At 38.0% G+C, this 14,636-nt stretch overlaps 1 protein-coding gene and 1 pseudogene across 2 annotated transcripts in view; both read right to left on the reverse strand.

The window, feature by feature from the left end:
- Positions 1–2,357: 2,357 nt before the first annotated feature.
- The window catches only part of Ccdc30 (coiled-coil domain containing 30), a 120,757-nt gene continuing 108,478 nt past the window's right edge, over positions 2,358–14,636 (reverse strand). The window contains exons 14-17 of one of the 2 annotated variants that reach the window (XM_074080423.1): positions 13,926–14,062; positions 12,890–13,004; positions 3,047–3,111; positions 2,358–2,704 (exon numbers count right to left, since the gene is read on the reverse strand). In XM_074080423.1, the coding sequence (XP_073936524.1) occupies positions 2,572–2,704; positions 3,047–3,111; positions 12,890–13,004; positions 13,926–14,062 (450 nt within the window). In that variant the 3' untranslated portion in view covers positions 2,358–2,571. The remainder of the gene's footprint in view (positions 2,705–3,046; positions 3,112–12,889; positions 13,005–13,925; positions 14,063–14,636) is intronic. The other variant, XM_074080424.1, reaches the window with a different exon arrangement.
- Positions 4,122–7,651, reverse strand: LOC109691196 (large ribosomal subunit protein uL23-like; annotated as a pseudogene).

The following is a 14,636-nucleotide window of genomic DNA, read 5'->3' on the forward strand; positions in this document are numbered from 1 at the left end:
CCCTACCAGCCCCTTCCTTGGCGTTTTAAAACAGCATGGCACGGGAACCTTGCTCATCTGTTCCTGGGAATCGGGACGCTAATTTTTCTTTTTTTTTTTTCTCCTCTTTTTAGTCGGTATTGGAGTTTGAACTCAGAGCCTTACGCTGGCTAGGCAGGTGCTCCACCACTTGAGCCACTCTCCCAGTCCCTTTTTGCTTCATTCTTTGCGCGAGTAGCTGGGATGACAGGCACGGACCACCATGCCCAGTTTTATTTGTTGAGATGGGGTCTTGCGCTGGCCCTTTCAAATACCTAGGATTACAAGCCTGAGCCACCGAGCTGACAGAACACTTAGAACTTTCAGTTCTGCCACAAGCTTCCAGCTTATTTCCACACAGAGCAGCTAGAGCTTCAAAAATAACCTTTGTGCTGGTAAATCACTCCTGTTTCCCAAATTTAGAATGAAATGCACTTCTTACATGCAAACCCTCATCTTGTACCACTCACCCTCGGCTATTTAATATGCCTTGCCTCTCTGTTCACTGAGGTATTGAAATCACTACTCTCTATAGGGCCTTAGTATGAGTTATGTCTGCTGAAATAATCTCACGGTGGCGAGGGGGGGGTGGGTGTTGTTGGTTGGTTGGTTTTGAGACAGGATCTCACTAACCCAGGATGGCCTCCAACTTGTGATCCTCCAGCCTCAGCCTCCCAAGTTCCACGGTCACAGGTGTGTGTCACCACACCCAGCTTCTTACAGATCTTACTGGGAAAAGGGGGTTTGTTCCTTATAGTTCAGAACTCAGCCCAAATACCACTTCTTGAAAGGCAACATTACACCCAAGCAAAAAGTAGCCCATTGTCACTGAGGTTACGGGTTTTCCTCAGGTCACCATCCAAAATTACATGCTCTGTGTCCACAGTTCATTCCGTGCCACACAGATACCCTCCTCCCTAATAGGACATAAACTTCATAATCTTGTCTTGTTCACCGTGGTAGCTGTAGTACCTACTGTTGTATAGCACATAGTAGGTATTCAATGAGTAGTGACTGAAAGAGGTGACCTTAGGTAAGGCTCAGAATCTTTTGATACATTTGATCAGTCTTTTGAATGCATTTGATACAATTTGATATGATTTTCTATATCCTTAGATCATTCTTCCTTATGTGTACATAAAAATTGTTCAGTGCATCTCATTTAAGGAACCATCTTTTTTCTAGATACTTCCTCTCTCTTGGTCTCCCTATCCAACTGAAGAAGAAAGAGGAGAAGGGGAATAAGGAGCATCAGCAGCCACCTTCCAAAAACAAAATGTTTTTCACTGATACTATCTAATGTTGATGAGGTCGTGGAAAAACTGGTATATTCATAAACTAGTGAAAATAAGTGATGATGAGCATTATTTAATAGCATTCACTAAGTGCTTCAATTTCAGTTGGCCCTCATATTCCTATGGGATAGATACTATTATTGTTTGAGGGAACAATGATTGCTTGCTATTGTTTACAGAAAAAGTGAGGCTTAAGGAAGCCAAGCAGCTTGCCTATGGGCAGAGGATGTTTTTAAGCAATGTGTGACGAGTGATGTGCCAGAATGGTAAGTTTATATACACTGACCCAATTATGCTCATCTTGCAAATTTGTTTTCTAGAGTAATTCGAGAGAAGAGCTACATGCACACAGAACTTCACCACAGCATAATCTTAAATAGTGAAAAGTAAAAACAATTGAAATGTCAGATAACAAGTGAAAGGGTAAGTAATTTATAGAATATCATGTTGCTACTAATATGGTATATTAAGCTAAAAATCAGACTCTGAAAATGAATATACAATAACCACTTAAAATATGTGAATTTGGATAAGGATAAGAAGGAAATGACTCCAAAATGAACTTAGTTGTATGGATGTGGGATTAGCTGGGCATGGTGACCCATCTCTGCAATCACAGCACTGGGGAGATGTGGCAGGAAGATGGCAAGTTCAAGACAATCGTGGGCTCCGTAGCAAGAAAACTATGCAATTATAGGATGCTTTTTCTTTTTTTTCAATATTTGCTTTAAGCTGAGCACAGTGATACAGGCTCATAATCCCCACACTCAAGAGGCATAAGAGGAAAATCTGGAGTTTGAGGCCAGTCTGAGCTATATAGCAAGACCCCTCTGTCTCAAAATAAAATAAATTTGCTTTAATATGATTACACTACTTTTACTTTTTAAATAATTATGTATTAAAAATTAATAGAAAAGAATGCAGAATGAACACCATACATATGCTCTAAAGAGTAACCTATTATAGTCATTGAACTTAAGTCACTATATTGATCAAATACAAAAGGCATTTGAGTATATCAAACAAACTTGAGAAATACACCTTTAGAAACTTTAATGAATTTATCAGCAATTATGAAGACTCCTAGTTGATGTCCAGTAGAGATCTGCAGAAACTTCTCCATGCCAGAGTCCATCTTTATGTTCAAACTTTGTTAGCGGGCTTGCTCAGTATAGTTTGGACACCAATGGTTTTACGCTTAGGGCTTTTGGTCTTATTCTTCTATGCTGTGAGTCTCTTTCAGAGAAGCCACATCTATTTATCCAGTTACAGAATTCTGTGAACATGAAAGAGCCTCAGGGGACTTTGGGATTGCCGTTGCTCCTTCTGACTTTTGTCTTTCAGGCTCTTGAAGACTTTCAGCTGACTCTACCAAACCTGTTCTTGAAAAACTGAGAAAGGCCATGTATAAGGATATCATATAGATAGACTGCTGGGAAGAAGCTTAGGGTTACAACATTGATAGAATTTCAGCTTTTTACAACTGTCAAGCTCAAAGAAAGCGAAAATTAAAATAGCCTTAAACCTATGCTAATGGATTATCTTCTCTTTAAATCAGGATTCTGTACAGTGTGGGAGTAAAGGAGTGGTGAGGGGAGAAGGGATTGGGAGCAGAATCAAGATACTAATGTAAAAAAGTACCCTAAATGCTGTGTTTTCTCAAGTCAGCAGCTCAGAACTATTTAGTAGCCATGACTTTCGGGCATTCAGATGACTGTCTTGACTTTACTAACCTGGAATTTCGTAAAGACAGCATTTTATTGACTACTTTGAGTGTAGGGACTTCACTAATTGTTTCCTAAAAGGAAAGAAAAGATGAATGTTCCATTAGCAATGTGATTCTAGAACTTATGGTATGTAGATACAGATATATAGATTCATAAAACTGATACAATATCTACTACAAACAATGAAAAGCATAAAAGGGTATCGGAAAGTCTCCAAGTCTGTTCTCTGTCTTCATATATAAAATCTATATAATCTATTTTACAATATCTAGCTTTTACACACATGGTTCTATAATTCTATCTTGCCTGTCATATATATTTTGAAGATTATGTAGAAGAGTCTTAATCTTTTTTTTTACATAACAGCTTTGTTGGCAAGTAACTCACATAACATAAAGCTCACATTTTTAACATGTTTGACTCAGTGGTTTTCCATATATTTATAGAGCTGTGCAACCATCACCACTTTTTTTTGGTGGGGGGTGGTACTGGGATCTGAACTCAGGACTTATACCTTGAGCCACTCCACCAGCCCTTTTATTGTGATGGATTTTTTTGAGATAGGGTCTCAAGAACTATTTGCCTGGGGTGGCTTCAAACCACAATCCTCCTGATCTCAGCCTCCTGAGTAGCTAGGATTACGGGCATGAGCTACCAGTGCCTGGCTGATCATCACCACTATTTAATTCCAGAACATTTTCATGAGCCCTCCAAAAGTCCCCACACCCATGAGCAGTCACTTCCCATTCCTTTATCCTCCCAGTCCCTGGCAATTGCTAAAATACTTTCTGTCTTTATGTATTTTCTTATTTTGGATATTTCATATAAATGGGATCATACAATATGTGTACTTTTATATCTGGTTTCTTTAAAATGTTAGCATGTATTCAAGATTCATATATCAGTACTTCATTTCTTTTTATGTCTGAGTAATATTCCATTGCATGTATATAACACATTTTCTTTATCAATTTATGAGCTGGTGGATATTGGGTTGTTTCCATTTTTGGTTGTTAGGAACAATACTGCTCTGAATATTTATGTATAAGGACATACATACTTGGATATTGTAATAGTCTGAATGATTTTTAAATTTTATTGTTATTGAATGTTGACAAATTATAATTGTACATATTTATGGGTTACAAAGTGATGGATGATATATGTGCACAATATGGAATGGTTGAATTAATCTAATTAACATATCCATCACCTCAAATACTTACTGATTCCTCTTGTCTAAGACATTATACATTTTAACAACATCTCTCCATTGCCCCCACCCTCTAGCCTCTGATAGCCAACAGTCTGATCCCTGCTTGTTTTAGGTTCCAGCATAAGTGAGAACATGTGGTACTTACCTTTCTGTGCCTGACTGATTTCTCTCAGCATGCAGCCCTCTAGGTTCATCCATGTTGTTGCAAATGACAGAATGTCCCCCTCCTTTTAAGGCTAAACAGTAGTCCATTGTGTATATGCACCACATTTTCTTTATTCATCCATTAATGGACACACAAATGGGGAGTGACTGCTCATGGGTATGGGGTCTTTGGGTGGGGGGTGATGAAAATATTCTGGGAATTAGATAGTGGTGATGGTTGCTTGAATAATGCTGCAATAAACTTGAGAGTACAAACATCTCTTTTACTTAGTTGAAATCCTTTGGCTATATGCCTAGACGTGGAATTGCTAGATCATAGGGTAATTCTATTTTTATTTTTGGAGGAACTTCCATACAGTTTCCCATAACAGCTGTATTAATCTACATTTCCATCAACAGTATTCAAGGGTTCCCTCCTTTTCTTCACATTCTTCTTTCTTTTTATATCTGTCTTCTCTTGAGGAATGTCTACTCAGGTCCTTTACCCATTTTTAAATTGGGTTGTTTTTCTCACTGTTGGATTGTTTCAGTTCCTTATATGTTTTGGATATTTGTAGCCATTTATCAAATGTATAGCTTGCAAATATTTTTTCTTGATCCATAGGTTGCTTTTTATTCTGTTAATTATCTCCTTTAGTTTAATGTAATCCCATTTGTCCATTTTTGGTTTTGTTGCCTGAGCATTTGTTTTGTTGCCAAAAAAATTGCCCAGTCCAATTTAATGCATTTTCCCCTTATATTTTCTTGTAGTAATTTTCAGTTACAGATCTTATGGTTCAGTCTTTAACCTACTTTAAGTTGATTTTTGTATGTGATGTTAGGTAAGGGTCTAATTTCATTCTTCTGTATGTAGATATCTACTTTTCTCCACACTTTGTATTGAAGAGATTGTCCCATTGTGATGTATTCCTCTCACTTTTGTCAAAAATCAATCGATTATAAATGTGGTTTGTTTTTTGGCTTTATATTCTGTTCAGTTGGTCGATACATCTATTTTTATGCTGGTACCACGTATTTTAGTTACTATAGCTCTGTATTTGTTTGAAGTCAGGTACTGTGATATATCCAGCTTTGTTATTTTACTGAAAATTGCTTTGACTTTTCAGGATTTTTTTTGTGGTTCCACATGAATTTTAGGATTTTTTTTTCTTTTTGGATAAAAAAAGGCTGGAATTTTGATAAAGATTTCACTAAATCTGAATATTGCTTTGGGTAGTATGGACATTTTAGCAGTCTACAAGCACTAATACTGTTTCATTTGCTATCTTCAATTTCTTTTAACAAAGTTTTTTAGTTTTCAGTGTACAGATTTTTTACTAATTATTTTCTGGTAGCTCTATTAGTGGGATTATTTTCTTGATTTCTTTTTCAGATAATTAATTGTTGGTGTATAAAAACACCTTGGGTTTTTTTTTGTTGTTGCTTTTCAGTACTGGAGTTTGAACTGAGGGTCTTGCCCTTGCTAGGAAGGCTCTTTGCCACTGGAGCCATACCCTTGGTTCAACACTATTGATTTTTGTGAATTGATTTTGTATCCTGCAACTTGACTATATTCTTTTATTAGTTCTAACAGGTTTTTGGTGGAGTATATAGGTTGTTGACATGTAAGATCATATCATTGGTAAATAGTGACAATTTCACTTCTTTTCTTATTTGGATGCTTTTCATTTCTTTCTCTTGTCCAGTTTCTCTTATAAGGACTTCCAGTACTACGCTAAATTGAAGTGTTCCTGATCTTAGACTAAAAGCTTTCAGCTTTTCACCATTGAGTGTGTTAGCTGTGTGCTTGTCATATATGACCTTTGTGTTGAGGACATTCCTTTTTTTTTTTTTTTGAAGGGTTTTTTGAGATAGGGTCTTGTGAACTACTTGCCCAGGCTGGCTTCAAATCATTATCCTTCTCTTGAGTAGCTATATAGGTATGAGCCACTGGCACCTGGTTTATTTCTTTCCTTCTGTCATGTAGGACTTAGTCTGTTCTTCTTTGTCTAGTTCTTATTTGAAGCCTAAAAGTTTATTTACGATATCTCTTCTTTTGAGATATATGTTTATAGCTATTAATTTCCTTCTTAGATGCTTTTGCTATGTCCTATAAATTTTTTTGTTTGTTTTTTGGGTTTTTTTTGGCGGCACTGGGATTTAAACTCAGGGCCTACACCTTCAGCCACTCCACCAGCCCTTTTTTTGTGATGGGTTTTTTCAAGATAGGGTCTCACGAACTATTTCCCTGGGCTGGCTTCCAACCACGATCCTCCTGATCGCTGCCTCCTGAGTAGCTAGGATTACAGACGTGAGCCACCAGCACCTGGCTGTCCCATAAGTCCCAAAAGCTTTTACTCTAAGATCAGGAACACTTCAATTTAACGTTTTGTGTTTCCATAAGAGATTTTAAATTTTCCCTTTTGATTTTTTTCCATGATCATTGGTCACTCAGAGCATGCTATTTAATTTTCAAATATTTTCCAAGATTTCTTCACAATAGTTTTAGACTATTGTGGTCAGAAAGGATTGTTTATGTGATTTCAATCCTCTTAAATTTGTTCAGACTTGTTTCAGGGCTTAACACATGATCTATCCTGGAGTGTGTTCCATGTGCACTTGAGAAGAATGTATATTCTGTTGCTTTGGATGGAATGTTCTCTATTATTTCTGTTAGGTCCCTTTGTTCCAAAGTACATTTAAGTTCAATGTTTCCTTATTAGTTTTTTTGTCTATTTTTTTACAGTGAAAAAAATGTATATTTAGAATTTGCCAGCTGGACCCAGTTTAGATATTCCAATTTTGTTGGCAATATCCAAAGCATCATAATCAGGAGCCAAACATATGCCTTCTTCTCTCCATCAGACCTGATCAGTGTATTGACCTTAGCCACATCAATGTCATAGAGCTTCTTCACAGCCTGTTTGTATGGTGCTTATTGGCCTTGACATCCACAGTAAACACAAGCGTGTTGTTGTCTTCTATCTTCTTCATGGCTGACTCAGTGGTCAGGGGCAACTTGATGATGGCATAGGCGTCAAGCTTGTTTCTCCTGAGGGCACTCTTCCTAGGGTATTTGGGCTGCCTCTGGAGCTGCAGTGTCTTGGGCCGCCTGAAGGTAGGTGACGTGGTTATCTTCTTCTTTTTGTGGCTGTGGATGCCTTTCAGCACTGCTTTCTTGGCTTTCAAAGCCTTTGCTCTGGCTTCAGCTTGGGAGGAGCAAGAGCTTCCTTCTTCACTTTTGGTGCCATCTTGGTGAAAAGTTTGTCTATTCTTTTTTATTTATTTATTTATTTTTGCATTACTGGGGGCTTGAACTCAGGGCCTGCACCTTGAGCCACTCCACCAGCCCTTTTTTGTGATGAATTTTTTCGAGCTAGCGTCTTGTGAACTATTTGCCCAGGCTAGCTTTGAACCATGATCTTCCTGATCTCTGCCACCTGAGTAGCTAGGATTATAGGCCTGAGCCACCAGTGCCCAGCTTCTTTTTGCTATATTTTATTAACATATATTAATAATAAACTATATATAATAAACTATATTAACATATATTAATAGTACAGGTGGTTTCATTGTGATAATGCACAATAATCACATAAGTAATGCAATTATGATTATGATGCTTATTAATGCATAATAATGTGGTAATGTCTTTATTAATTTTCTGTCTGTATGATATGTTCATTGTTAAGAGTAGAGTATTGTAGCCTGCTACTTCTATTGTATAATTTTCCATTCACATCCTCTATTATTTCCTTTATCTATTTAGGTGATCCAGTGTTGGGTTATGTCTAATAATTGTTATATCATCTTGATAAATTAACCCCTTTATTATTATATGATGACCTTCTTTGTCTTTTTCACAGTCTTTGACTTAAAGTCTATTTTGTGTGATACATGTTTCTATCACCCCTGCTTTCTTTGGGTTTCTATTTGTAGGGAATATCTTTTCTTTTACCTGTACACCCATGTTTATTGCAGCACCATTCACATAGTCAAATCATGGAATAAGCATAGGTGCCCATCAGCAGGTGACTGGTCAAAGTAAATATGGTATATATGCACAACGGAGTTTTACTCAGCCACAAAGAATGAAATTGTGCCATTTGTCAGAAACTGGAGATCATCATGTTAAATGAAATAAACTAGACTCAGAAGGACAAATTTCATGTTTTCTCTCATGTGCAGGATTTAGATCATGTTCAGGTACATTTCTTAACACTTCAGTAAGTATGGCATTAACTCTAGGCATGGTGGTACACACTTGTAATACCAGACATAGGTACAAGGATCATACAACAAGGCTGGCCCCAGACAAAAAAAAAAAAAAAGAACCTGAAAAATAACTAAAGCAAAAAAGTGCTAGGGCTGTGGTTCAAATGGTAGAGCACCTGCCTAGCAAGTTCAAGGCCCTGGGCTCAAACCTTAGTATCACCAAAAATATATAAATAAATAAATAAATAAATAAACAAGCAAGCACAAAGGGGCTGGAGGCATGACTCAAGCGATAGAGCATCTGCCTAGCAGGCCTTGAGTTTAAATTCTACTACTGCAAAAAAAAAAAAAAAAAAGCATGGCATTAGTTGTTATGAAGGCCATTTTTCACTAATAATATTGTGAGATCAGAGACATCAATTAGATCATTTTGGAGAATGTGGGCAATAAAGGCTGGGTAGCCTTTTTAAAATATGGACTCTCATTTCCTTTAACAAATCTTATAAATCCACCTCCATATTATCACTGATGTCCCAACATTTAATAGCTCCCAATCTTACCATTATCATCAGAAATGTAAGCAACTTCTTCAATTTCATTTACTTAATCTCATTTACCTTGGGTAATTCCATATTCCAAGACAAAGCCTCTTTTCTAAAATCCTCAACAATGGAGTCATTTTTTTCTTAAAGAGTATTGTCAATAAAATAAAAATCTATCAGTATTTTCTTTTTTCTCAGTACTACTGGGGGTTGAACTCAGGGCCTCATGCTTGCTAGGTAGGTACTCTACCTCTTGAGCCATTCTACCAGCCCTTTTTTGTGTTGGGTATTTTTGAGATAGGTACTCATATACTAATTGCCTGGGATGACCTCAAACTGTGATCCTCCTGCTTCTCTACCTCCTGAGTAGCTAGGGTTACAGATGTAGACCACTAGTGTCTGTTCTTTACCAGTATTTTCAAGTATGTCTGAGCATTTGTCTTTATCAGACTAATAACTTTCTGTCATGAATTCCAATGTATTGATGGTTTCATTAAATGAGCTCTGGTCCAAGGTCAAAGAGTCACATCTGGTGGTGGTCTTCTTTGCTGGCCAAGTCTCAAGGTGGTCTGAGGTATCACATGGTGAGAAACAAGGGAGCACATGGTATGTGATATGAAATATCTTCTTCCATCTCTATTAATTTTTTTTGTTAAAATCATAATTCCTAATGCCTATAAAATATTTGGTGAATGTAAATGCCATACATTTTTTTTTGTTTGCAGTACTGGAGTCTGAACCCAAAGCCTTGTGCTTGGCAGGTGCTCTACCTCTGGAGCCGCCTCCCAGCCTTGTAAATGTCATACTTTTTATATCAGTGCTTTCACTGCTAACCTGCATTTACACCTTCTTTTCTACATGAATTACCTCATATTACCTGACATAATCATTCTATTTACTTAGCTGTGTTTTTATTCAATACTATGGCAAACATTTTCTGTCCCTTTAAATTATAAAAATGGGACCTATTTTGAGCCTATGACTTAAAAAAACAAAAAATAAGTAAATGTATGTTCGTGAAGAGCAAGAAGCTATCATTACTGAATGCCAACAATTTGACAAGGAATATACTAGATAATTTATGTGCATTATTCCATTTCATCTCCAACTACCATCTTTTAAAAACTATTTGCTTTTGACATGACTTTATGGATATATAATTCATATAGCAAATAGTCCACCCATTAAAAGCACATTATTCATGGTTTTAGTGTATTTGCAGAGTTGTACAACATCACCACAGTCAATTTTAGAACATTTTCACACACCCAATATAAATCCCATGCTTTTTAACTACGCCCTTCACCCTCAATCCCATAGCCCTAGGAAACCAGTAATCTCCTTTTGCACCTACAGGGTTGCCTACTGTGGGCAGTTTATATGAATAGAATCACGTGTGCTCTTTTGTGACTGGCTTCTTTTCCTTAGCATAATATTTTTCGCATAGATCAATAGTTCATTCCTTCTTGTGACCAAATCTTAGTGGTATATGTGTAGTCATGTATGTGGATATATGTTTTATTTATCCACTCATTAGTTGGGCGACATTTGGGTTGTTTATTCCTTTTGGCTACTATTAATAATGCTGCTATGAACATTTGTATGTTTTTGTGTGGAACAACAATCTTTTGAGTGCCATTAATTCATTTTCTTAGGTAAAAGAACTGGAAATGAATCAGTTTGATCTTCGTCACACAACTAGTAAAATGCTGACTTTGGAATTGACACAGGTTTTCGTTATTTTTGTAGTACTGGGGATTGAACTCAGGACCTTGAGCTTGCTAATAAGTGCTCTACCACTCAAGCCACACCCCCCCAACCCTTAACACAGAATAAAATGAGAAACTTTATCAAGGACACAAAGCCAAGTTTTCAAATGGAATTCAAAAACAGCTTTGTAGAAGAGAAGATATTTAGGTTGAGTTCTAAGGGATAGTAGGAACCAGCCAGGAGAAACTCTAAGGGAACAAAGTCTTGGGCGAAAGCAGTGAGGGAGAGGGCTTTCATAGAAGAGCCTGGAGCTGAGGTCATGTGCAGGTTCAGGGACCTGCATGGTGTAGAAATAGAGTGGGGGGAAGCAACATGAGATGAGAGGGGGAAGACTAGCTGAGGCAGGTCACGGAGACTATGACGTCTGTCAGAGAACTGAAGTTTTACCTTGAAAACTGGAAAGCAACTGTATGGTTTTGAGTCATGTGCTCAGACTGCATTTTTCTAAAGACCCCTCTGACTGTAGAGTATGAGACTGAATTGGAGGACCCTTAAGGTTCTAAGTTTTAAAATAATTTTATTCCAACAGGTAAGTTGACTTTTTTTTTTTTTTGGTAGTACTAGGGGTTGAACTCAGGACCTCATGCTTGCTAGGTAGATACTCTACCACTTGAGCCACTTGAGCCACTTGAGCCACTCCACCAGCCCATATGGAACATTTGACACATATGGAATATATTGAGCTTGATGTGCTACAGTTCTGATTTGTGTGACATATCTTACCTTGATTTGAAGACAGTATTGTGAATTGCAAAGCTATTGGTCCTAACATATACTCATCAAGTCTTCTAACCTAGACTTGTAATGCCATAATACTTAAGTATCTGTCTGTCTTTCTCCACTGGAGTGAAGGCCCGTGAAAACAGGGACTATCCTTTGTATTCCTAGGACCTACCCCCATTCTTGGAATCAATGTCTGCCAAGTGAATGATTCCGTGAATGAGTGAATGAGAACATTTGTAATGCAAGCAAAGACATAACTGTTGGAAATTAGGTGATATAATCTGGCAATTCTACTTTTGATGATATCTGCAGAACAACTTACGTGGCTTAGAAATAATTACCTTTCTGAGAACAAACAATATACAGGGGTCTTATAGCCCAATGAGCAAGATCTATGTAAAGTATCATTGGAAGGAATGGCTAGCAGGTGACACAAGCCAGGGAAGGAAAAAATCAGCCTCTACCCTGGATTCAGAATATGATTCTGCTTACTGAAGTCCCTCTTTCTGACTTGCTCACCAGCCAGACTCGGGACTTTGTCTAGACCTGTACTGTTTTCTGCATCTGTCTGGATGTGGTTACCTGTCTCTTTGAATGTTTGGAGCATAATTGCTTTCCTCCTTAGTCTTGACTCTTTAGCAGACTAGACTAGCTTCGCTTACTTCTCTGAACCTCAGATCTGCTCATTTTTCTTTCTACAGGGGGCTACAATAACACATTGCAAACAGGGTTGTAGAGAATGAGGTATATATATATATGTATGCATATGTACATATGCATATATGTACATAAATGATGTGTGAGCTACTGTTCATTTCTTCCTTTTTTTTTTTTGGCAGCACTAGGGTTTGAACTCAGGGCCTCATACTTGCTAGGCAGTCACTCTACCACTTGAGCCACTTCACCAGCTGAGCCACGGTTCTTCCCTTTAAGATCTCACTGCTGAGTTACTGAGCTAGAGATGAATAAAGGCAATGACAATGTGGAATGTTCAGAAGCACAGAGGCATACACAAATTGCTTTAGGATCCCACAGGGAGAGAGAGTTTAATAAAAGCTGCCCCAGTGAAGAGCAAAGCTGGTCAAGATAGTCACAGGGTCTGCAGTTCTGGTGGGCAGCCAAGGAGCCTCTTTGCCACAGCCTACCATGAGGCCAAGAGCAGGGATCCAGCTAAATAAAGATGAAGAGTGGGCACAGCAGCCCCACGATTAAGGACCCAATGTAAAGTGCACCCCTTACCTCTCCTGTGCGAATCTGGATGTTCCTTATGATGCGCTCTAAGAGGCCAATTTGCTGCATGAGTCGGAGACAGTTTTCCTGCAATTGCTTATTTTCTTTATCCAGGAAAAATACTCTGAGAGTGGAATAAATCAAAAGCATAGCTAGAAATTTCTTTCTTTCTTCTTTTTTTTTTTTCAGTGCTGGAGATCAAACCCAAACATCAAACATCACACATGGTCAGTAAGCACACACTCTTACTACTGAGCTGCAGCCCCAGCCTCAATAACTAGAAATACCTGTATCATTACCAAAAATCCAAAACCCTGCCCCAGATCTCACTAGTTCTGGGTCTTAGACACCTGTGCAAATTTCAGAACCAAGTTTGGCAGAATAATTTTTACCATATTCCACAACCAAGTAAAAATCTGGTCTGTACATTAAATACATGTGCTAGCGTATGAAAGGCACAATTCCAGACCTTGAGAAATTTAAGGGAGGATATGATCCTGGTGACACAACGTGGATCTGGTTCTGAATCCTCATGCAGAAGTACAAATAGTTGCATCAGTACTATGTTGCCATTCGCCAACTACTTGCCGTGTACATAGGCACTGGATACTACCCACTCAGTAAACTCTGAAAACTTTTCATGTAGCAGTTAATTTAATCCTCACAACAACCTCATGAAACAAATACTATTATGAAGTCTTTTTATAGTTGAGGAAACAGAGACTTAGCAAAGAGAAAGTAACATGTTTAAGAACATAAAAATAGGTCTCTGCTTCCTAGCCACCATGCCTTCCCCTTAGTAATGGACTAAAATATCAGAAACTGTGAGCCCAAATAATCCTTCCCGCCTTAAAAAAGAAAAAAGAACACAAAAATAGAAATCTGCAGAACTGGTATGTCCAGCCAGATTTTACACTTGTATGATATGCATTAAATATCAGACAGTGAGCAAGAGTTATAGGATAGGCCAGTCTCTGGAACTATCTGTCTGTGAGGGAGAAACATCTCTGTAGAGTTCAGGACTCCCAGGCCAGACTGTACCTACTTGATCTGGGTTGAAGAGATAATGGATTTGTTGCTGAAGATCACTTCTTCTTGATTTGTAACTTGCTCCAGAAGCTTCCTTTTTTCTAGAAGCAGGATGTCGTTCTGGGCCATGATCTGGCCCTGAAATTCCTTCTCCTAAGGATTTACCACAGCAAGAGAAAGAATTACATTTAAGAGCTTCAGTCTGTTTCTAAATTAACAGCAAACTTTTCTTCTTTACTTTTTCTTTCCTGTCCGCTTACCTGTTTCCACCTATTTGCTGACCTGTCATTGATTGTAGCTAGAAATTCTTCTCTTTATTTTGGTTATTTTGTGTAATGCATGTTGTTTGAACATTTAGTCATTCTTTTGCACTAGCATTCAAAAATTTCTGAGCAAACTGGGCACCGGTGGCTCACATCTTTAATCCTAGCTACTCAGGAAGCAGAGATTGGGAGGATCACAGTTGGAAGCCAACCCAGCAAATTGTTCACAAAACACTATATTGAAAAAACTCATCACAAAAAAAGGAGCTGGTAGAGTGGCTCAAGTGGAAAAAGCACCTGCCTAGCAAACGTGAGACCCTGAGTTCAAACCCCAGTGCTGAAAACAACAACAACAACAACAAAAACCCAAGCCCTCAGAAACCTATTGTCTCACAGTTCTAGGAACTAGAAGTCTGAAATCAAGATGTCAGCAGGGTTAGTTCTTTCTGGGGGCTCAGGATGAG

The sequence above is a fragment of the Castor canadensis genome, chromosome 7 (genome assembly GCF_047511655.1).
Source record: "Castor canadensis chromosome 7, mCasCan1.hap1v2, whole genome shotgun sequence".
Lineage (NCBI taxonomy): Eukaryota > Metazoa > Chordata > Mammalia > Rodentia > Castoridae > Castor > Castor canadensis.